The 22332-nt window shown below is 60.9% G+C and overlaps 2 protein-coding genes across 2 annotated transcripts in view; both read right to left on the bottom strand.

Annotated features, from left to right (window-relative positions):
* The window catches only part of AHNAK (AHNAK nucleoprotein), a 33896-nt gene extending 25415 nt beyond the window's left edge, over positions 1 to 8481 (bottom strand). Inside the window, exon 1 of the mRNA XM_062598869.1 lies at positions 8352 to 8481. The gene's annotated coding sequence lies outside the window, so the exon portion shown is untranslated. The remainder of the gene's footprint in view (positions 1 to 8351) is intronic.
* Positions 8482 to 16962: 8481 nt separating this feature from the next.
* On the bottom strand, positions 16963 to 22046 carry EEF1G (eukaryotic translation elongation factor 1 gamma). Its single transcript, XM_062598850.1, has 10 exons — positions 21967 to 22046; positions 21477 to 21635; positions 21275 to 21338; positions 20794 to 20936; positions 19639 to 19782; positions 19386 to 19515; positions 18635 to 18821; positions 17904 to 18076; positions 17690 to 17814; positions 16963 to 17275 (listed from the first exon to the last, which is right to left on the bottom strand). The coding sequence occupies exons 1-10, from the start codon at positions 21979 to 21981 to the stop codon at positions 17117 to 17119; spliced, it is 1299 nt and encodes a 432-aa protein (XP_062454834.1). The 5' UTR covers positions 21982 to 22046; the 3' UTR covers positions 16963 to 17116.
* Between the last annotated feature and the right edge of the window lie 286 nt (positions 22047 to 22332).

Genomic DNA, 22332 nt, shown 5'->3' with positions numbered 1-22332 from the left:
GCCAGCTCCTTACAATGCCTGGACTAAGCAGCTGATGCTTTAACCAGGAGCACAGTGCAGCACAGGAGGACATCGCCCCAAGCAGGCCACTGCTGCCTGCTCCAGCCCAACTTTCCCCTTGATCTGTCCCACTGCCCCTGCAGCAAAGCAACAGAAACCACTAAGTCCAGCCTCGCTTATAAATTGGGGACTTTTGGAACCCATTCTCTACAGCTCTGGGTTCAGCTCAGCTTATCTCAGTCTCAAGCGATTTCCAAAGACCAAAAAGCAGATATGAGCAGAGGGCTGGCAGAGGAGTTAGGGATGCAGAGCCCACAGAAGGACACGACAGTCGCACAGTTTGCCCCTTGACACTGCATCCCAGAAGATTACACCAGATGCTCCCTCCTCACTTACAATATCAACCACAAACATTAAGAGCTCAGAAACCGCAGTGAGCAGAGCACCTCTAAAATGAAGATCCACAACAGTAAGTGACCAAGGCAGGCTACTGCAAAGCCATCCATGTCCAGAACCAAACAGAGGACTGTGTTGCACAGAGGTTTCCATTTTGCACTTAAGGAAAAGAGCCCAAATCAAAGCAGAGTTTCTAGAGGTGCAGGACTGTCTGCAGCATCCGAGATGACCGGTGCCCTGGCTACCTCGTATGTCTGCAGCTGAAGCTGTTGGTGCCCAGTTTGGGCCTGGCTGCAGGCAACCCTCATCATTGCCAGAGGAAAAGCAACAAGTGGGATCAGCTCCACCGGGTCACACAGAGCAATGTGTCAGATTCCCTTTGTGTACGGGAACAATGCACACGTGTTGACACCTGCACACTCCCTGTCCAGTACCAACATGCAGCTGTACCTGGGAACAGCTCCCAAGCATGTAGGGCCCCTCCACAGACACTGCCATCCCATGACCCTGCTCTCCTTCTCCCTTAAACCTCCCTGTAAGCCTGACTGGCCCCTCTGGGATTTTTCTTAGATAATGAAACAAACATTGGCACAACTCAAAGCTCATCAGCATGCAACACTTTCTGCAGGAGCCCAGCGGAGCTGCACAGTGAGATCCCAATGAGGACCTGAACCAGCCTGCCACGGAGGTGCAGGCTCCTCATAGGGCTGCACAGCTATTCCAGCAGCGCCCACGGAATGTCACGTCACGCCACAAAACCCCAGGAAACCCCCGAGCAGCCTAGAGGGAATTTGCTGCTAGACATCTGAAAGACTCGGTGCAGGTACGCAACAAGACACTCCTCTCTCTCCCCAGTCTCCCTCTCTCCCCCAATAGCTCTCCCACCCAAATCTCTCTCTCCGCCCCCAAATCTCTCTCCCCCCCGGTGAATCTCTCTCTCTCTCTCTCTTCCCCCCCGTGAATCTCTCCCCCCTGAATCTCTCTCCCTCTCTTCCCCCCGAATCTCTCTCCCCCAATCTCTCTCTCCCTCTCCCCCCTCCCTCTCCCCCTCTTCCCCCTCTCCTCTTTCTCCCCCCTCGCCTCTCTCTCCCCCCTCACCTCTCTCTCTCTCTCCCTTCCCTCTCTTTCCATCTCCCTCCCCCTCTCCTTCTCCCATCTCTCCCCCTCCCTCCCATCTCTTTCCCCCATCTCTCCCCTCTCCCCCCTCCCCTCTCTTCCACCCTCCCCTCTCCCCCTTCCATTTCTCCCCATCTCTCTCCCCCTCCCATCTCATGTGCCTCTTCCCCCCCCCCCCATTTGAAATGGGGTGGAGGAGTGGGAAGTTCCACTAATGCCCAAAACACTCATTTTCCAAAGGTGGCCCAGGACAAATCACAGAAGCACTGCAGAGCTCCAACCATGCTGCTGATCAGCCAAGCCTTAGCCCGTATGCTGTGACACACCTGGCTTAGAAGGGGAGGACTCTGCTGTTGCACAGAGCGCAGGAGCTATCCCTGCCTTGGGTAAGGACTGATCTGGCAAGCCCAGGAACCGCAGGGTGTCACCAGCTGAACTGTTTAGTCACTGAATGATCTGGAAAACTTAAAGTGGAGAGCGAACTGGTTTGTGACTCAGGTAGCTTGGGAGAGAGTCCTGCAGGCTGGGTGTGGAGATGACTCAGGGCTCGCCATGGCTGCATGTGAACAAAGGGAGAGGCATCCTGGGTGGACCAGCACCTCTAATGAACACTCAGCTAACTAACCAGCTTGGATTTCTCCAGCAGGAGAAAGCATCCAACAGAGACAGCCTGTGATCAAACAGGGCAAAGAAAGAAGACAGACAGGTAGCTCCTGCTATTCACAGGAGGGTCACTGCATAGGTGCACAAAACTCTGTCCAAGCCCTCTGCTGCTCCCACTATCTCCATGTCTACCAAAGCATCCTTGGAGAGACCTGCTGCTCATCCAAGTAAAAGAGTGGTTTCTCCACCTCTGTGCTGCAGTCTGGCCAGGGACAGCCTAGAAAGCACATCAGGGAAGCACAACAGACCACAGGGAGCAGCAATGGACAGCAAGCCCTTTCCTCTTGGCTGCTCTTCAGGGTGCACAGCACCCAGGGCTTGCATGCTGTGCTCAGTGGCAAGAAGCCCCGGCGAAGCTGGGCTTTCTGCTGAGCGTGGCACAAGGGAGGTGCCGGGAGATGAAGGATTCCAGGGAGTGCAGTGGCTGGAAAGGGGAGACTTTTGCAGACGTCCTCTGGAGCAATGCGAGCCACGCAGCCACAAGCCAACTGGTGCTATTCTCAGGTTAACCACGTGCTGCCCCTTCCCTGTATTTTTAGTTGCTGCTCCTCCGCACTCAGGCCACATCGCATGTTGTGCCAAGGGGGCAGCCACAAACAAAACCTCCCCCAAGGAGCTGTGCCATGACTTCCCAGAAACATCACGTTGGGCTGGAGGTCTCCTCCCCTCCCCCAAGAGGTGGCCATACTGAACAGTCCCAAAGCCGGGACACTCTCCCACACTGCACCTGAGCACATTGGACATTTCAGCACAAGCACCAGCCCCTTTAGCAAACCCAAAACCAATCATTGCTTTCTGCATGGGGCCGTGACATTTCAGATGCCCAGGAGCCCCCCAGGCTTCCCACAGAAGGCAGCAGCCCCAAGCACATGCATCCTTGCACAGGGCAGCAACACTTCTGCAGCTCAGGAGCCGAGACTGTCCCCTCTGGGCATGAATCTGGGTTTCCTCATGCTTCCTGGCTGCTTTCTCCTGTCCCACCTCTCACTACTTAGCTCTTGGCACTCTGTGCCAGTACCGCACCAAGCACTGCGATTATTGGTAGCAAAGAAGAGTGCAGTTCAGATGGCAGGGAGCAAAGTTTTTGGGCAACATATCAATCCCAACTTTAAAAGAAAGAGAGATGGAGAGAGAAAAAAAAATAAACAAACACACACACACACACACAACAACATCCAGATCCTTTCTGACTTACTCCCTCCTGGGAATGTTCCCCCAGCACCTAGATGATGTGGAGAGGATAGGCACAGGAGATTTCCTCCACCCCCAAGGCCACACCACAAAGGGTGCTGTTTGCACCCTGAGAGCTGGGGCTTGGCAGATTCAGAAGGCAGAGCTTGCCTGCCCCTTCTAAGGTCCCAGCCACTCCCAGATTAGTGCCACTCAGCTCCAGACCACGTGCAAATCCCACTCTGGGTCACAGCGCACCTCCTCTTCAGCTTCCGGGAAGAGGGAGGGTCACACACCAACACCACCGCCACCCAGAGAACTGAGTTGTCTCCCCCTCAAGCCCATCACCTCCAGCCTGTGCTGAGGATGTCCGCACCCTGTCTCACAACAGCCTCACCAGGGCAGGTGAGTTACTGGTGGGACTCGAGAGGTCTCTGGCTCATCCCCCTACCTCCAGGCAGGATCAGCCCTGCCCAAATCAGCCCAGGCAGGTGTTTGCTTAACCTGTTCTTACTAACCTCCAGGAACAGAGTCCACAACGGCAGAGAAAACCCAACCCCCAGCACGGCCACCTGCAGCGCTTCTCCAACACCCAGACCCATCTCCCAGCTCAACACATGGCAGATGTAACCAAAGGCTTGAAGGACAGGGCTACCCTGCTTCCAAGCAGCCTGTCCTCATGTCTCCTCTATGCCCTGTGCTGGAGCACCCCATATCTTCTGCTCTTCTGTAGCTCCCTGCTCATTCTCCTTGCTCTCCTCTCAAAAAGCTCACATCTTTTGGCAGCTCCAGCACCCAACATCCAAGAGCTTCACATCACTGCTCCCCTTCATGCAGCCAGCACCAGTGCACCTGCAAGACCAGAGGGGACAAGCATGGCCAACTGCCCCTCTGCCACCACCATCCACAGTGGGAAAGGGATCCCAGATGTACTCAGCAGTACCTGAAGCCCTTGCAATTGCTGCTTTGCCATGGGCAGCCGGGAGGCTGCACCTCACCTGCTGCCTGCCAGAAGCCACCTGTGGAAGCTGCCAGCCATGAAGCTAGGTGAGGACAACAGGGAAGATGGGGCTGGTAAAGCTCGAAGGAATCCAGATGGCCAGTGGCCTACACACAGCAGGGAGCGGCTCTCAGCAGTAATCCCTTCAGGACGACTGGACATCGCTCATTGTTTTTGTATAGACAGGAACCAATGCCTGACGCAATCCCAAACCTCTGCTCTAGCAGGGACAGGACACAAAAGGGATGATCTGCTGAACAAAGCTGGGGCTGCTACTCTGCATAATCTCCAAAAATCCCTAGCCAGCACCCGGCTCCCCATCAGGCTGCCTGTGCTGGCTCAGTGGTGAAGGAGCTGCCTACCACAAGTGGACCCAAAGACCTTCAGCCCTGAGAGGTAGCTCCCTGCTCCGCCTGACCTCCATGTCCCTGAGGCCTGGGACGGCTGCCCTTCCACTGAGGAGATCCCTCCCATCCTGGGGATCCGCACTAGGACTCCTATGGAGCATGGCACCACAGATCACCTCCCTCAGGGCACGCGCCTCAGCAACACCACCACAGTGCACGGCACCCAGTGTACAATTCCCAAGGTGCTGAGCCCCTTCGGCAGCTCATCCCTGTTGCGCTCACCCACCTGCTGCTAGCACTGGCTAGTGTCAAGCCCTGTGGAGCATGAGCAGAGGATATACCGCACGAGGAGGAGCCGGTTGCCAACAGGGAGCAGAGTCCTGCTGCAAGGAGCAGCTCTGCTCCCCATGCACCCCACATCTGCTGAGGGCAGCCATGCCCGAGCGACAGACCGGTGCCTTGCCCCAGTCTGACCTGTGAGGTGCCTTCCTCTACACACCGTAGCTGTACTCAGGCTGCACACGTCAGCCCACAGCAGCAGTGCTGCTTTCTATGCCATGGAGCTGCTCTGCTTCATACTAGTTTAATTGCACATGGCAGCAAGCACAGATAAACGACACTTGCAGCGTCTGCCGAGAAGCTCACACCCCAGGAAGCTGGTGCAGCTCATCCTGAACCACTGCAGCACAGCGGGACAAGGGGAAGGATCTAGCACCCTTGAACAGAGGGAAAGCCTAGGCAGGGGCAGGAGAGGAGCATGTGCTCTGCCAGGGAAGAGGACAGAAGGAGCTGCAAAGGGCTCAACATGGCGCCACAGGGAAGTCTCTGCCATACGCTGTGGAGGAAGAAGGCCCCCCTCCATCTCCCCGGCAGTGGCTCTGGCTGCAATGCTTGCTGATGGCACCAGGCAAAGCCAGACTCCCCTGCCCATTGCCAGGAACTCCAGAGAGCTCCGTGCGCTACTGAGCTGGGAACAACGTGCTGTTCTGCCTTGGTCTCATGGCAGTTTTCACTGAACAAGAAGGAGCCTGTGGTCCACAGTGAAGGCGGCAGCCACTCCTCCCCACTAGCAGTGGGAGTGGGCAAGGGCTTTGGGGGGGGAAGGGCTAGACAGCTGCCCCCTACCCAGGCCTTCAGCAAGCCCCATATTGCCAGCAAGTTCAGAGATCTCAAACAGGAAAGTCATATCCACAGCCTTGAAATCCAACTACAAGCTCAGCAGAGAAGGGTGTCCTGGCTTCAGACCCTTCAGGCTGGCAGGAGGGGAGCTGGCCTGCAGAGACAGCTCAGGCTCTAGGGAGCTGTTTTCTCCCCAACTCCATCCAAGCACCTCACCAGGACCTTGACCCATCCAGAAGGAGAACTAGGGAGCAGGAGTCGGGGCACACCACTCCAGGGCAAGCGTCCTGCCTGACTCGGGGCACATTGGTCTCCTTTCAGCTCACATTAGAGGAGGAAGACCCCAGCCCCGTCACAAGGCAGGAGCTGGCTTATACATGGACTGCGTGACGACGCACCAGGGAGGGAACACAACGTTCCACGGAGGATCTTCCCAGGAAAGCCCTCTGCCCAACCCTGGCTTGCATGTGGCAAAGACTAAGGGGAGACTACAGCATAGCAGCAGCACAGAGAGCACAGGAGCAGCCCTGACCCGGGTGCTACACTCTGGCTCCTACCAGTTGGACCAGCTCCCTTCCTCCACCAAGAGGCCCTGGGGCAAAGCGAGAACAACTCCCCCACCATTGCTCCAGTTCCTGGACCTGTTGGGCAGGCTGCAGCAGCCTGGCCCGGATGCCCACTGGGGGTGGGGGGCGGGGGGGGATGATATGCAAGTACAGCCGACAGCCAGATCACAGTAGCTTGGGGACACCACAGTATCACAGAATCTGTAAAGCTGGAAGGGCCCTCTGAAGCTCATCTAGTCCAACCCCCCTGCTCAAGCAGGGTCACCTGGAGCACGTTAGACAGGGGACACCATTTCCCCCTCGGCTGCCGCCTGCCAAGACGCGAAGGGAAGCATGAAGAGACTGCAGCAGCAGAGGTATTTTTGGCAGCAGTGCCGCAATGCCCTCCTGTCCCAGGGAGCAGGTGCCCCTCAGCCGCACGGGACACCAGGACAAGAGCTGCTCTCCACCTTGCTCCACTTTCTGCCACCCGCTGCCCGGCTACAGTCCGCCCGCACAGCACAAACCACTGCACCTCTCTCCCAAGCTGGTGTTTATCACAGCACCCAGCTATCTGCCCAACAGTGTTACTAAATCAGGGCAGGCCCAAGCAGAGAGATGGGGATGATAAGAGTAAAGAGGCAAGAGGAGTGTGGCAGCCACACCCCAGTACCCCAGCCCAGAGCAAGCACTGGCGCCGCACCCACTCCTGCCTCCAGCACCCCGGTCATGCTGCCTCGTTCACTCGGCAAACAGTCCCCCGGGGCTGCCGGCAGAGCCTGGGGACAGGCTCTATGCCAGCAAGCAGTGCACACCTGCATGGGGCACCCACATGGCTGTGGCCAGGGGCGAGGCAGGAACCAAGTGATCCACCACTCCACCCCACCCCAAACTGACAGATGCCCCCAAGTCCAGGCGGGGGCTCAAGAGCCCCGGCAGACGGCCATGAGTGGTGTCCAACAGCTGAGGCAGCAGCTCAGGTTCCTTGTGCACAAACAGGGGGGAGCTGCCTCGCCCCCACCCCCCCCCCCCCCGAGCCTAGGGGTTGCTGTCAGGAGAAGCAATCTGACAGGAGGCTCCAGGCCTCAGGTGCAGGCGAAGGCAGAGTGACCAGCGGACACTCAACCCAACAAGAAGAGCAGGTCGTGGCTCCCACAGCCCCCATCACTTGGTGGCTCCCACAAGACTTTCTTCCCCGGCTCCTGCCCCTGCCTATACCAGGCCCTGCAGGAAGAGGCCGACGGGCAGGGGGCTCCAGCGCTCTCCGCAGGAGCCCTGTCCCCCGGCGCAGTGGCGAGCAGCCCTTGGTGGACACCGTGTCCCGGAGCCCCGCGGCACTGGCGCCCCGCGGGACGCCACCGCGGGGCAAAGCTTCGGTCTGAAGCAACTGCTGAAACGCAGCCAGTGCGGGCGCAAGGGATCGCTCTCCCTTCCTCCTTCTCCACCCACAGGCTAAACCGTCCTGATGAACATTAATTAACCAAGCCGCGCCCGCCCGGCTGCTCCGCGCCGCCACCCCTGCTCGGGACCGAGCAGCCGGGGCGGCAGCAGGGCAAAGGCGGGCGTGGGGCTGCCACCGCCCCGCTGCGGAGCGCGGCCTCGGACGGGGCGGGGGGTGCGGAGCCCGGGGCCGCCCCCGCCGCGCCCCGTCCCGTCTCGCTCCGCCCCAGCGGGGCTCCCCGTGCCCGGGCGGGGCGCGGCGGCGCCAGCGGGACGGAGGCGGCAGGGTGCCACGCCCTGAGCGCGCCCAGCCCGGAGAAGCGCCGCGGCGCCGGGACCCCCCCCCCGTCGCCGGGACCCCCCCGCCGCGGCCACTTTCCACCCGTCCCGGTCCGCAGCGACACCGTCCGCAGCGGCGCGCCGCCGAGCGCCGCCCGTCCCGGAGCAGCTCAGGGCTCGTCCGGCGGCCAGGGAGTCCGCTCCGGCTCCCGGTGCCGCTCCCCGTCCCGCTCCCGGTCCGCGCCCCCCAGCAGCCGAGTTTCGGCGCCTCGGTACCTGCGGGTTCGGGACTTTCAGCTCCCCGGCACGGCCATGCCCAGCGCGGCGCCGGTCCTGCCCAACCCGACCCGACGGCGGATTCCTGGCGGCGGGTCCCGACCGAGCCGTCCGGCGCGGCGCGGCACGACGGAGCGCTGCGAGTGGCCGCGCCCCGCGTAGGGCTGCGCTCTTGTAACGCGGCCGCCGGGGAGCCTCGCCCCTTCCCGGGACGGGGTGGGACCAGCGGCGGGTGGTGTCCCCCGCCCCGGCGGAACCGCGGCAGGAGCTGCGCGGCCGCGCTGCCGGCGGGGACCCCGCTCCTGCAGCGGATCCTCCCGGTCCTGCTCCCTCCGCCGGACGGGACCCTGCTCTCAATGTAAATCCCCCTGGAGCAGGACTCCATTCCCACACTGGATCCCCCCAGTCCCACTCCCCCACCCAAGACAGAACCTTGCTGCCATACCAGATCTCCCCGGTCCTGTCCCCTCTCTCATATGGGACCCTGCTCCCATACCAGATCTCCCTGGTCCTGTTGCCACCCTACCCTCCCAGGACGAGGTCCCACTCCCAATCCAGATCCTCCTGAAGCAGGACCCTGTTCACACACTGGATGCCCCAAGTCCCCCCCCCCCCCCCCCCGGACAGGACCCTCATCCCTTGTCCTGCTCCCTTCAGGCACAGCCACCACCACCACCTCACTGATAGGACTGCTGTCCTAAACAGCAACTCGGTGCTACCCCTGCCCCAGTAAGACCCTGGGCACTGGTACCTACCTCGACTGCCCCCCTCGCCCTGCTCTGGATAGGCTGAGGCCCCATCACTGCCTGGATAAGACCCTCCCCATCACCAGACAGGGCCTCAGGGCCCTGGCAGAGCCCCTGACTGTGACCCCAGGGCCCTGCTGTGGAGTGGAGACCTCTGGGCCAAGCAGACTGCCCTGTCCCAGATGACCCTCACCCCCAAGAGGGAACTGCTCAAACCAGCACCCTGGCCCAGCCGGGGCCAAGGGCCACTGGCATACAGGGCAGAGCACGGCACAGGCCAGGGAGTGACCAGAGCCCAATGCCCCTCCACTGGGAAGGGTGCCCGAGCCCACCCCACAGCCAGGCCAGCCCTGCTGGTCGGGAGCAATGGGCCTGCACAGGCACCCCAGCACTCACTGTGGGGCATGAATGCCACAGTGGGTTATAGCAGGGCACAAGCACCTGCCAGCAAGGCACTGCATGCCCATCTGAGCGACGCTGTGCTGCACCACTGCCCCCCCCCCCCGGCCATGCGCTGAGACCCTATGGAGCTTTCCTGCTCTGAAAACCTCTAAGCTCCTGGGCCAGGCCTGGCTTTTCATAGCAATTTCCCACATCTGCCTTCTCTCTCTCTCTTTTTTTTTTTTTTTTTTTTTGTTTGTTTGTTTGTTTGTTTTTTCTTTTCTAAATACATCACTTTCTATGTCAAATAGACATGTCAAATAGTCAAATAGGCCCAACTGTGGCCTTGCTGGTGCCCAATAAAATAAAACTCCTGGAGGGAGAAGCATGCAAGGAGAAATGCTCTTGCACCATAGCTCACCTCCCCATCCCAGCCCCGTCCTCACCTGCTCTCCCCACACCCCCCACCTCCAGGAGCTCAGAGGGCTCCAACCTCACCTGCCACTCCAGAGGAGGAATGTTCCCCCACGCAACACTGGCCCATCCCGAGGCCTCAGCCACCCCGGCATGGGCACAGCCAGGCTTCAAGCGTCCCCCCCCCCCCCCAGGCTGCAGGGCTGAGCTGCCTGCCGTGGCAGAGAAGAATTCCCGAAGTCCCCCACTGCCTCTGGCCAAGGCAATCCATGCCAGCCCCTCGCACCTGCAGAGCCTCTGTTTACCAGCTGCAGTCACCATGTGCTCAGCTGTTATAAATAGCTGCTGAGGCCCGCTCTACCCACGTTATAAATACCCAGGACTGGCAACCTCCATCCATGAGCAGCTATGCCTGAAGGCCCTGCTGAAGCACTGGCTGCAGGGCACTACAGGAAGGGCTGGCGTGGCTCCGCACAGCACCCTGCTACTCCCATAGGGATAAGCCACAGGACCCACTCCAGCAGCAATCAGGCATGGGAACCTGGGTTGGGAACACACCTGGCTGCAGGCTGAACCCCTCCGCACAGCAGCGTGTGGCCACGACTGTTGTACTTTATTGTGGTGCCGGGGGCTGGCAGTCACTGCAGTGAGATGACACTTCCTTGTTGCTGCTGGCAGTTCATGCAAGGGCTTGGGGGCTGCTTATCTGCCCGAGTACACATGTCCTCTGCAGACACTCATGCCCATATCCCTCCCTTTGTAGCTGCTCATCCCTGCACTGTGCCCTATTGCCATCCTCCCGGTGTGTGCCCAGGCGTGCATTCCCTGGCTAAGAGCATGACCCCCGCCACAGCTGTCCCTGCTCCCTGTCCCTGCCACAAGAGCCAGGGCAGCTGCCTTCATGCCTGGCACCAGTAGAAGGGAGGATACGGCAGATTGGAGCAGCGAGGTGCTGGCTTTCCACCATCCCTTCGCCTTCCCTTTGCTTCAATTTACTCTGATGCAGAGTTTTATTGCCTTTTTTTTTTAATTACAGTTTTAACTTTCCAGCCTCTTGGAGAAGAGAGCATGCAAAGCTAATGAACAGCTGTTTGCAGAGCAGCCCCAGCTCCTCCAAAAGCAGGAGTTATAAAGTTGTAATTGCTGCCTGTGCCTCTGCTCCCAGTATGATGGGGTAGCTGCCAGCTGCTTCACCCTTACAGGGAGCCCCCTGCGAAGAGGGGAGGCGTTTGCAGCCGGGCAGCAATACAGGGAGTTGTGCTGGCCCTGGGGAACTGGCGGCAGCACTTTTGTGGAGCCAGGTGTCCTGGCTGTGGTGGGGGCACTTGCTGCTGCCTGGCCCATGGAGCCCCACGTGGGTAGGGAACAGAGGGGAGGGAAGGGGGTTTCCCTGGCTGAGGCATCGTGTCTCCACTGCTGTCATTGGAGTTTCCTGGCAACACCAGGCACCACGATTATTTGCACTTATTATGGTTTGGTCTCCATGACAACCAGGATGACAACGCATCTCCAGCAGCCAGTGAGCCAGAAGGGAGCAGAACGTGAGGACTGGGCTTCCCCAGAGCCATCAGAGATCCCGGGGCCACGGAAGACCCTGCACTAAGGCCAGCATCCATGAAGCGGCAGGAGATCCTGCACTGAGGCTGGCATCCTCGGAGCCATGGGAGTTCCTGTGCTGAGGTGGGCGTCCCTGGCTGCATGGGAGGCTGGACACCCTGAGGCATGGCAGGGCATCCCTGGCTCCCCAGGAAGCTGGAGATCTCATGGCACGGCAGACCTTCGTGCAGGCCTCCCGCTCCCAGCCCCGCCAGGCAGTGGCGGCTCTGCATGGAGCAAGTCACAGCCTGCCAGCACACAGAGGGCAGAGACAGCCCAGCAGGTTTAGGGATCAAAGAGGAGCGAAGGCGTGCCAGGGCCTCTCTCTCCCCCTCTGAAGGGCGGCACACGCAGCACTGGCAATGCCGCATCAGCCCCCAGCCCAGGTGACGGTGCCCCCAGGCAGCTTTCCTGCAGAAGGAGGCTGCAGCAAGGGTGCGAGTCTGGCAGTCCCATTCCTCCCAGGCAGCCCCATAGAGGATTTGCAAACGGCTGCAGCCAGAGGCAAGGCAGCAGCAGAGGCACACTGGGGCCATCAGCAACCCAGATGGGTGCCAGGAGGGGTCTGGAGAGCCCGAGTGGCACTACGCGGGGCTGGCAAGGGGACAGGCGAGGGCCGTGCGCGCCCACGACTCCAGCCGAGATAGAGCCAGAGAGGAGTTAGTGAGAGCCAGGCACTGCGGTCTGCATGCATGACTCACCACTGGTTTCTTTTCTCCTCTTTAATATCTGTAATTCAGTTGCAAGGCCTGGTTTTATATCAGGGCTTTTCCGGCTGCCGCTGGCTCCCTAACCTGCATGGCCTGGCAACGGGTGCACGTACACACAAACACATGCAAACATATACACACGCACGCAAGCACGTGCGCATGCACACACACACACACACACACACACACACACACACACACACACACACGCATGCCCCCTCCCTTCTTGTCCGGAGCCACGGTTGGACCCTGCACCCTTGTGAGGCCACTGGCGCAGCGGGACGGACCGGGCGGGGGCGTTGGGGGGTGGGGGGATGGATAGTTTCACACCAATGAGGGACTTGTTGCCCCAGCCCCACTGCCCCAGCAGCTCAAAGGGAACATTGAGGCAGCCCAACAGCACAAGGGCCCTCTGTGCTCCAGCGCCTGTGGGGTCCCCAGGAGTGGTGGCAGGACACAGCCTCCCCGAGTGCCTACTTTCATGAGGCCCCAGGAGCCAGCTCCCCGGCAGAGAGGATGGCGGCAGAGCCAGGCGGCGCATACCTGAGGCATGGCTCATCACAAGGACAGGCTGTGCACCTCCCCAAGCGCCCCAGGGCCCCACAGGGCTGCAAAGCCATGGCCGGTGGTACAGCCGCACACTGCATCGTCCCAGCAGGGATCCTCCCTGCCAAAGCACAGAGCAAACAGCCTCTTGCAGCGGGAAGAAAACGCCCCAGCCGGACACAGTCCCATGGGCCTGGCCAGAGCCGGCAGCACTGCTGTTGCTTGGCTGCAGTAGCAGCTGTATTTACTCCAGCTCCGGTGCTCGGCGGAGCAGGAAATGCTTCAGCCAGCCGGGTCCTCATGGCCTGGATGGGCCCCGTCCCACTCCCTGGCATGGAGGGAAAACAGAGGGCGACTGGGCCAGGACAGCTCCCCCACCACCAGCACCACCAGTGCACAGAGACCAGTGGGGAAGGGGGGCAGCAGGGTGGGCAGGGTGCATGGGGGAGGGAGGCCTGCATCAACGCCAGCCCCAGCTGCAACCCGGCCAGCCAGGCGCAACACTGCAGTCCCGCTTCCTGCAGCAGCAGCCCACGGCCATGGGGACGGTCCTTGCTGGGGCGGGTAGGCAGCGCGTGGCCGCACGGAGGGATTTTTCAGATTCCGAGCTGGCAGTCGGCCATGGCCGTTCCCGAGCCTTGCGCCAAGCGCAGCAGCAGATTTCAGCTGCTGGCACAGGGAAGGAGCGAGGCCGAGAGCCAACCAGGAAAGTGTAATGCAGCCCAAGCACCAGCAGAGTGCTGTTGGCCCCGTTGGGACCCCCTCCCCTGGCTCCCTCTTCCCGCTCAGACACATGGTTAAGGCATGCTGTGCAAAGCCGTGGGTCTGGGCCGTGCAGCAGCCACAGGCCAAGGTTCAAGAAAGTCCCAGGAGGGACGGGAGCAAAGCTGGAAGTGCCACATCCCTCATCTACCTCATCCCATCTCCACGCTGCATTTTTTTCTGGGCTATTCTCGTGATTTCGGAGTGGGGGGGGCAGAGTAGCAATCTTTGCTGGGGACTCTGGGCAGGACACAGTAGGGTGACTCCTCCCCCCCCCCCCCCCACACACACACACACTCTGTGCCTCACCACAGGCAGCAGCCACCCCAGCACGAATCACCACTGGCCACGGGAAAGGGGAACCACTCCTGAAGCACAGGGCTGCGGCACATCTGCATGCACTGAACCAGCCCCACCCCGCAAAGGGCCACGAGCCCCTTCGGCACCAAGCTGCGTGCAAGGTGAGCACTAGCCCTTCCAGGTCCCTATGGTGCTGCAATTCCCTCAGCCCCGAGGCAGCTCCACATCGCCGCCCTCCCTGGTGCAGGATTCCTCGAGAGCTGCAGGGAGCGCCTAGGCTAGGAGCCAGCCCCGGTGCCCGGCTCAGCCCCAGGCACACCATACAAACTAGCCCTTTGTGGCACTGGCCCTTTGCAAGCTGCAGGGGTGTCATGCTTGCCAGTGGCTGGAGCCCCATGCTGGGCACCTCGGCAGGGCCCAGCAGCTGGCGGCGGGCATTTGCAGCAGCCACTCCGGTTCCTGCCTCCCTGCCGCAGGGGCTTGGGCTGGGCTGGGCTGAGCAACCCTTCATCGCATTCCTGCTGCAGCCAGTAAACAAACAGGAATTTGGCCGCAGCACCAGGGCTGCTCTCGCGCCTCCCTCCCACGCCAGGCTGCGCACAGAGCTGGGAAGAGGCCGAGGCAGGGAAACACCCCAGCCCAGGGGCCGCAGGGTGCAGCAAACTCCGGCTCGGGACCGCTGGGACCTGGCCGGGGCCACAGCCCTGCTTGAACAGAGTGGGCAGGAGAGCCAGGGCATTGCTGCACTGGCAGCTCCTGGGAAGGTGGCCCCGTGCTTGGCAGAGCTGGAGGGGGGGCGGTGGTGGAAATGACTCGTCACCAGCGTGACAAACCCAGATCCTGCACCCATGCACTAGGCATGAGCCCCAGATGCTGTTGCACTTCCCAGTCTTCTCCAGGGCCATTTTCCCAGCACATGGAGACAAGCACAGAGCAGCCCCCCCCCCCCCCCCCCGGCGACAGGATAGCCCCTGAGGCTCCACAGTGCGGAGATGAAAGCCATCTTGGCCCCTCCCCAGCGGAAAGCAGCTCTGCAGGATGGCATTCCCATGTTCTCAGGCTAGCCTCCCTACCAGTGCCTGTGGGAAGCAGCCTGGGGAGCCACTGGCTGGGTGGGGGCTCGCAGATGACAGAGGTCTTGGCAGGTGGCTGGGGGGCTCAGCGGGGCAAGGGGCATGGTGAGGGACCGTGAGACTTGGCAGGCAGTGGGTGGCAGAGGGCTCAGCGGGTGGGAGGCTCAGTGGGGCAGGAGGATCTCGGTGAGTGGCTAGGGGACTCAGCAGCGTGGGAGGGTGGCTTGGCAGGAGGCTGGGAGGTTCGGTGGGGTGGGAGGTCAGCAGGCAGCTGGGGAGGCTTGGCAGGGTGGGGGGAGCTCAGCAGGCAGCAGGGAGCACAGCTGTGAGTCAGTGCTTGGAGCTGCCTGGCCAGCCTGGGTGCGGCCCTGCTTAAGCAAGAGCAAAACCAAATCCAGATGTGTGCCGGGGGTGGGGGGTGGGCAGGGTGCCAGTCAGGGCTGCACCCGCTCCCCCACATCTGGGGGCCGTCACGTGGCGTGGACAGACAGACAGACAGAGCAGGGGCAGGCGTCACGTGCCGGGGCTGTGGGGCGGGGGGGTTGCTGCAGCACGACAGTGAAGCAGGAGCTAGGCAAGGGGTGATCCCAGCACCCCCGCCCACAGAGGCAACTGTGGGACAAGCAGGAACTGCCAGGCAAAGCATGTGGCTTCATGGTTGCTGCTGGTTTAACCCAGAGTTTATGCAGTGAAGCCTGCAGGACAAGCTGGGGGACGATCGTTGCAGCCTGGGACCCTGCCAGCCTCAGTGCGAACTGGGGGCTGCCCCCGCCTTGTAGCTCGGAGGGGTCCATGGCAGGGTTGCACCACAGTTTGCACCGCCATTGCAGCATGAGGCAGGGGAGCAAAGGCCGCACCTACACCTGCAGGTGCGGCCCTAACTCTGCACGCAGGGAGGAGTGGCTGCCTACAGGCAGGGCACTGGCCCCAAGGACCCCTCCGCTGCATGGCGCAGAGTCCCCCTGCCCCACCAAGTGCGCCAGCACCAGCCGGCCTCTGCTGTGCCGCTACTGCTGGCCCCTGCCCCACCCGCCAGCACAGCAGCAGGATGCGAGAGCATGACTCACGCTTCCTCAGGGCCCCCAAAAGCGCCAGATGGAGACGATTAGCCCAGCCCTGCCTCCCCAGCCCCCCGCCCGCCAACAGCAGGGCACTGGGGCTGGCCAGCTTGGCCCTGTGGGGGCACTGGCCACAGCTCTGCCCTGCAAGCTGCAGGCAAGCCCCAGGGTCATGGGGCAGGAGCCTTGCGCACACCAGTCCCAGGGCTGCGGTCCCTGCATGGCACTCAGTCCAGCCTGGCACCCCCAGCCCAGGCAGGGCAGTTCCCAGAGCAGGGCAGCCAGCCCACGTTGCATAACTCCCTGGGGGTGCATGGCCACCAGCCTGAGTCACTACTCATGCAGGGCACCCCGGGCACCAGGCCAGCCCAGCCTGACTCACCTCAGAGGCTCCCCCAGGGAAGCCCAGCAAGGCAGGTGGGAGGCCGGCGGCGAGCTGGACGGGCCCTGCTGCGTGCCACAGCCCTGTGGTGATGCTTCAAAGCCTTATCAGGAAGAGGGGGCAGAGGTCAGAGCACAAACATCCTCCCCGTTTAAGTGCTGATCTGGCCCCCATCACCATGGAGGTGCAGCCCTTCCCCACACTCGCTCTCTCCAGGCCAAGCCTCACCCATTGGTGCTACTAGGTAGGGAAAGGCCGAGACAGCAGGTTTTGCAGAGGGTAGCAAGAGCTGCTCGTGCTACAGCAAGGAGACCAGAGAAGCACCGTCTGCGCCCTCTCCATCTCTGAGGGACATAGCATGGTACCAATGGCCATAGTCTTGCACCAGATCCCCAGGGGGGTGAGCTCCACCAGGACATGAAGCCGAGTGCTGTCGCAGGCCTCAACTCCTGAAGAGTGCCAGAAACCCTCTGTCCTGCGCTCACCACCTTGGGGAACAAGGCCCAGCTTGCACAAGCCTCCGGTCCCCAGGAAGGATCCTGGCTCAATGACTTCTCTGCCCAGGAAGAGAACTGGTATGAGCAGGGACCCTAAGGCCTTCCAGTGCCATCCACCCACCTGTTCACAGACAACAGAGCCTAGATACTAGCACATCTGGGGTTTTATTTTTGTTCGAGTCACAGACGTTTGTCCCAGTCCCCACCTCAGAGACCAGCTCACAGCAGCCTGGGAGCACTCTGGCCACCAGGCCTCACCCTCCATGGTCAGTTCGTGCAGTGCTGCACACAGCAGCAGCCTCATTTGAAGATCTTGCCCTGGTTGAAGGATTTGCCAACATGTTTGAAGTCTCCCTCCCACATGAAATACTCCTTGACCAGTGTCTTGCATTCCTCACTATCACTGTCCAGCTTCCTCCAGGTGTAGGACTCATAATCCACCTGCCAGTCTGGACTCAGCTGGAACAGAGGTTGCACGAGAGGTTAGCACTGCAAAAAGGCAAGCTTACACACAGCTCTCCAGCCCACTCCCTCTCCCTGGGCTGAGGGACACGCTCCTTGCACTGCCTGGCTCCCTGCTTTCTGCCTATCCCCAGGCCCAAACGCTCCCAAAAGCGAGAGGCAGAAGCTGCAGTGCAAAGACCCAACCTCTCTTGTTCTGTCAGGACAAGGAAGAACAAAACCCATAGGCAACAGAGTGCCATAGGCAACAGTCCAAATACGAGCCAACTGTCATCTCCCAGCACAGCTACGGCACTCCTGAAGCAGCTCCAGGTCACGCGTGGGAGGAAGGTGACTCCCAGGGTCAGCAGACACCTCACAGGCCAGGACTGCTTCCCCAGCACCATACATGCCAGAGGCTTCTATGCTCACCGTGAAGGCCAGCTCCTGGCCCCGGAAGACCCAGACACCGGAAATGCTGCTGTCGTTGTTGGTACCAAAGAGGATGACACTGGCAAAGGCATTTTTACGCAGCTTGTCCAAACGCTGGAACATGCCTGGAAAAGAGGAGCAGCAGTCAGTTGGGATGCATCTGACAGTGCCAGAGGCAACAAGCCCTGGGAAGGGAGTGGTGCAGCAGTCTCACCTGTGATGAGGTTACAGCTCATGAAGGTCTGGGTCAGCTCCTCGGGGAAGCGGTATTCTGCGTACCAAATCGACCAGCCCTCCTTGTCAAAGTGCTCCCAGAAGTGGGGCAGGGCCACGGTCAGCGTGTCTTCGTTAGAATACTTCCGCTTGAACTCATCCATGATAAACGGACTGCAGCAGAGCACAGCTCTCAGGCAGGGACTTCCCAGCCCCAAGCGCAGAGTACTGTGCTCGCCCGCACGCCCTCTCCCGGTGCCTTGTCTTGCTGCGTGCCTACTAGGGTGTGAGACAGCCCAGGCCTGCGCCCAGCGGCTGCTCTCTGGTGGCCAGAGGAGACAGGACAGCTGGGGCTGCCAGCAGCTCGGATTTCAGGCAGGGGCTGCCAGAGTGGAGGGACTCCAGCCTTCTGGAAGCAGAGACACGGAGCACCCAGCCCTGCACTGCCTCCCCTCCCCCTTGCTGTTCTGGAAAAGCAGCTTTGCCCTTTTCCATCCAGCCCATGGCAGGGAGGGGGTTGGCCGCATCCTCGCTGTCTCTGGCACAAACAAGTGCTGGTGGCAGCCAGCCCAAAGAGGCCAGCCGCAGCAGAGGGGGAAGCAGAGATGCAAGCAGCTGTACAGCCCGCACAGTGGGGGGAGCCCTCTGGGGAGCCCCCCCCAGGCTCCACCCGCACCGGGATAGAGCCCTCACTTCGCTTTCCAGCAGCAGCACCCCATGCAGGGCCCTCACCTCTTCGGTAGGTGTGCAAAAGGATCCTTGGATTTGGGCTCAGCAGCCAGGGCCTGGTCACACTCATCCAGCTCTTCCTCAGGTGCTGGCTTCTTCTCTTCCTTCTTCTCTTGCTTCTTCTCCTCCTTGGCTGGTTTCTCCTTCTTGGGGGTGTCTTTCTTCGGCTGGTTCTCAGCAAATTTTTTGGCTACGGCCAGGACAAGGGCAGTCAGTTCCCCTCTCCCCCTGTATCTGACCCTAAGAAAGAGGTGTGTGTGTGAGGCGGGAAAAGTGAGTTGGGAGGGGGGAGTTCCCACAGAGAACAGAACAACCAGTTCCCCACCGTTTCCAGACCCTGGCCTTCTACTTCCATCAGTAAGGTCTGGGAACATCCTGCCTCCAGGGCAGGAGCTGCTGGGCCCAACAGATGGGACTGAAGCCAGGACCCCTCTCCAGCGCCTCCGGCAGTAGCTGCCGCAACCTCTGGCATGAAGAAGCATCCTCACCACCCCCCTCCACCTGCCCTCCAGCCTCAGCCACACTGACATGGAGCGCTGCCGTTCCGGAGAGAGACAGACAGAGCGAACGGGAGAGCATGGGCCCAGCACAGCTGCCCTTGGTAGGAGGTCTGGGACTGTCCAGCTGCCAGTGGGAAGCAGGGTCTTGTCTTCCACATTCCACAGCCATCTCCAGACTGTCTCCCAGATACCCACGGATCATCAGCACCAGTGGCACATATATCCACGTGCAAAGCCAAGAGCCACCTCCTCACCATCAAACTGGGCCATCTTCTCGCAGAGCTTCACATCACCCAGCACAGCCTTAAACTGCGGCTGGTTGAGGCACGTCACAAACCAGCGGTTGACATTCACATAGGGTTGCCGGAAAGCCGGTTCCAACACCTGCAGTGTGGGAAGCGGGGGAGTGGGGTTAGGACTGCAGAGGACAAACCAACACAGCCCCTTGGCACAGCAGGGCCTGCAACACAGAGCATCCAGCCAAGCCCCCTGCACCGGGTTTCACACCTGCTTGTAGAGCCAGAGGAGGGTGCACACCACCGTGATGTCAGCCAGCGAGATGCGCTCTCCCACCAGGAATGTCTGGGTTTTCAGGTGGGAATCCAGGATCCCCAGGACCCGCTTCACTTCCTCCTTTGCGAACTCTGTGGCCTGGGGAGGCGCAGAGAGACAGTGAGCCCCTGTCAGTGGCACGGGCAAACGTCTGCTCCTGCTGCATGCAGGGCAGATGTTGACCTGCTCCTTCCAAACTCTTCTCTCCCAGGGTGGATCGGCAGAGCCCCAGTGCTGGAAGAGGCAACACTGGCCAGCGCTGAGCCAGCTGTATGCAACGTTATCTTAAAATGCTGTCAGTAATGGAACAGCTCCCCATGAACAAAGGACCCTTAGCCTTCTCCTTTCTCCTGGGAACCAATGACAAGTCTTGAAACCTTTCTGGAAATCCAGTGGTGTTTCCTGTAGGATCAGCGAATCTCAGCTGCTGCCCTGGCATGCGGCAGCCCAGCAAAGCCAGGATACTGCATCCATAGGTTGCAAGCCTCAGTGTTTAGAGTCCCGTTCAACACTATAGCTCCCTTCTCTCTGACCCACAGTATCAACAACTGCATCCAGCCTTAATACGCAAAGATCTTTGGGAGTTAACAAGTGGCCGGCAGCACTTCTTAGGTGGTCTCCTCCAAAGCTGGTCTGGAGAAGGGATCCCCTTGATCCCAGCTCCAGTCCATCCTGGAGGAACAGGTCAAGCACACCTGCCCCAGCAAAGGGCGCTACGTTTTCTGCCTTGGGGATATGAGAGCTCCACAGCTGCCTGGGCCAGCTGGAGGAACCCAGCTGCCCTCCTGTCCCAACAGCCATTATGTCAGGTTTTTCTTTAATTTTTTAAACAAGTGCTGCATAAGGAAGAGGGACAGGGGTGTGGAGACACCACAAAGCCAGGTGCCACCTCTCCTCGGGCCAGATTTCTGCTGAGTTCTGCCCTTGCCCCAGACCTGTCTCCTTACAGACACAGGAGGTTTGGGTAGTGAGAATTCGTGAACAAGGAAGGCTTCTGCAATCGGCAGCGGGCGCTGTGAGTCTGCAGTCTCCTCAGTGCCCTTGGGAAAGCAGAGCTGCCACCTGGCCTCCCAAACAGAGGGCAGCAAAGGCACCTCGCTGCGCACTGACCTGCTTGTTGTAGTGCATGATGCCCAGTGTGGGAAACACCCAGGTGCTGGCAGGGGGAACGATGTCACTGTCAGCGAAGTTCACCCATTGGACAATCTCAGCAGCTGTCTCCTTGGTTGCACCTCGCAACTCATCATTACTGACTGAAAGCAAAGACAGGAAGCCCATCAGGGCCCAGTGGCCACAAGGACCCCTCTGCCCAGCAGCGAACTGCACTATGCATCCCCCCAGGGAACCTGCAGCGCCATGCCCTGCTTAGGAGCAGTTCCTGTTCCTGACTTCATCAAGGAGGGGAAACTTCCCCATCCACAGCAAGAGACAAAAAAATAGAAAGTACCAACCCTGAAAAGACAGCAACCACAGCAAGATGTGCAAAGGGGGTATAACACCAGCAAGGGGACCAGAGGGGCCCATGACAGGCTCCCCACCCCCACCACCCCGAGTGTGCCCCCAAGCCCAGGACAAAGAGGCCAGTGATTACCATAATATGCAATAGCGTTACTCTCGAACACACAGAAACCGTCATCGCCCTCAAAGGCCGGAACCTGGGAAGAGAGACGGTGCCATTGACGGCAGAGCAGCTGAAGCGCGGCCCCCTCGGGGCGCCCCTGGCTCCCTGCAGCTGCCCCCAGGGCCACGGGGCAGACTGACCCTTGCTGCACTGTCCCGCCGTGGACACTCACCTTCCCTACGGGGAACTTCTTCAGAAATTCGGGGGTCTTGTTGGTCTGGCCGAAGTGGAAGTGGGGCGGGCTGGAGAGAACCTTGATCTTGGCCCCACTGTACTGGGCAGCGATGAGGGCTTTGAAGGCCCGCCAGTTCTCGGGGTAAGTGTAGAGAGTCTATGGGGGAGCGGCAGGCCGTGACGGGCCAGATCGGGCCTCCCCGCCACGTCGCCCTGCCCCGGTCCAGCACGTAGCGCCCCCAGACATCGCTCTCCGCCCGGCCTGGTCTCCCCACCGGGACCCCCCGGCCTGCACCGCCCCTCTAGGCCCGGTGCCTCCCCCCGTCGCCTCGGTCCCCCGGGCCGCCTCCCCGGCGCAGCCCTCGAGCCCCGCGCTCATCTCCAGCCCCACCCGCGCCGCGCCCCCACCCGCAGCCCGTCGCGGCGGCGCCGAGGTCCCCAGAGGACGGCGGATGGCAGCGGATGCGGCGCGCAGCCGCCGCGCTCACCCCTGCCACGGCCATCTTGGCGAGTGGAGAGAAAAAAAGGAGGTGCGCGCAGCCGTAAAGCCCCGAAGTGCTGGCAGCCGGGGCAACGTGCAGCACTTGAGGCACGCGAGTCGTAAAGCGAGACTGCAGAACGACCGGGAAGGAAGGCTTCCGTGTAACGTCACGGCGGAGGGAGGGACGCCGCCCTGGCCCGGCTCCACAACTCACGCATGCGCACTAATCTCACCGCATTAAAACAGGCCAGGCCTCTCAAAGCGGCGACGCTCCTGGTGGGTCCCCGCCGCTGCCTCACTCCCGTTACCGCCCGGGACCCCAGCACAGGTTCCAATGGGCCATGCCTACCCATACACTCCTCCAGCAGGAGCA

The sequence above is a fragment of the Rhea pennata genome, chromosome 38 (genome assembly GCF_028389875.1).
Source record: "Rhea pennata isolate bPtePen1 chromosome 38, bPtePen1.pri, whole genome shotgun sequence".
NCBI lineage: Eukaryota > Metazoa > Chordata > Aves > Rheiformes > Rheidae > Rhea > Rhea pennata.
Note: the sequence above shows the minus strand (reverse complement) of the source record. Positions and strands in the feature narration are given on the sequence as shown.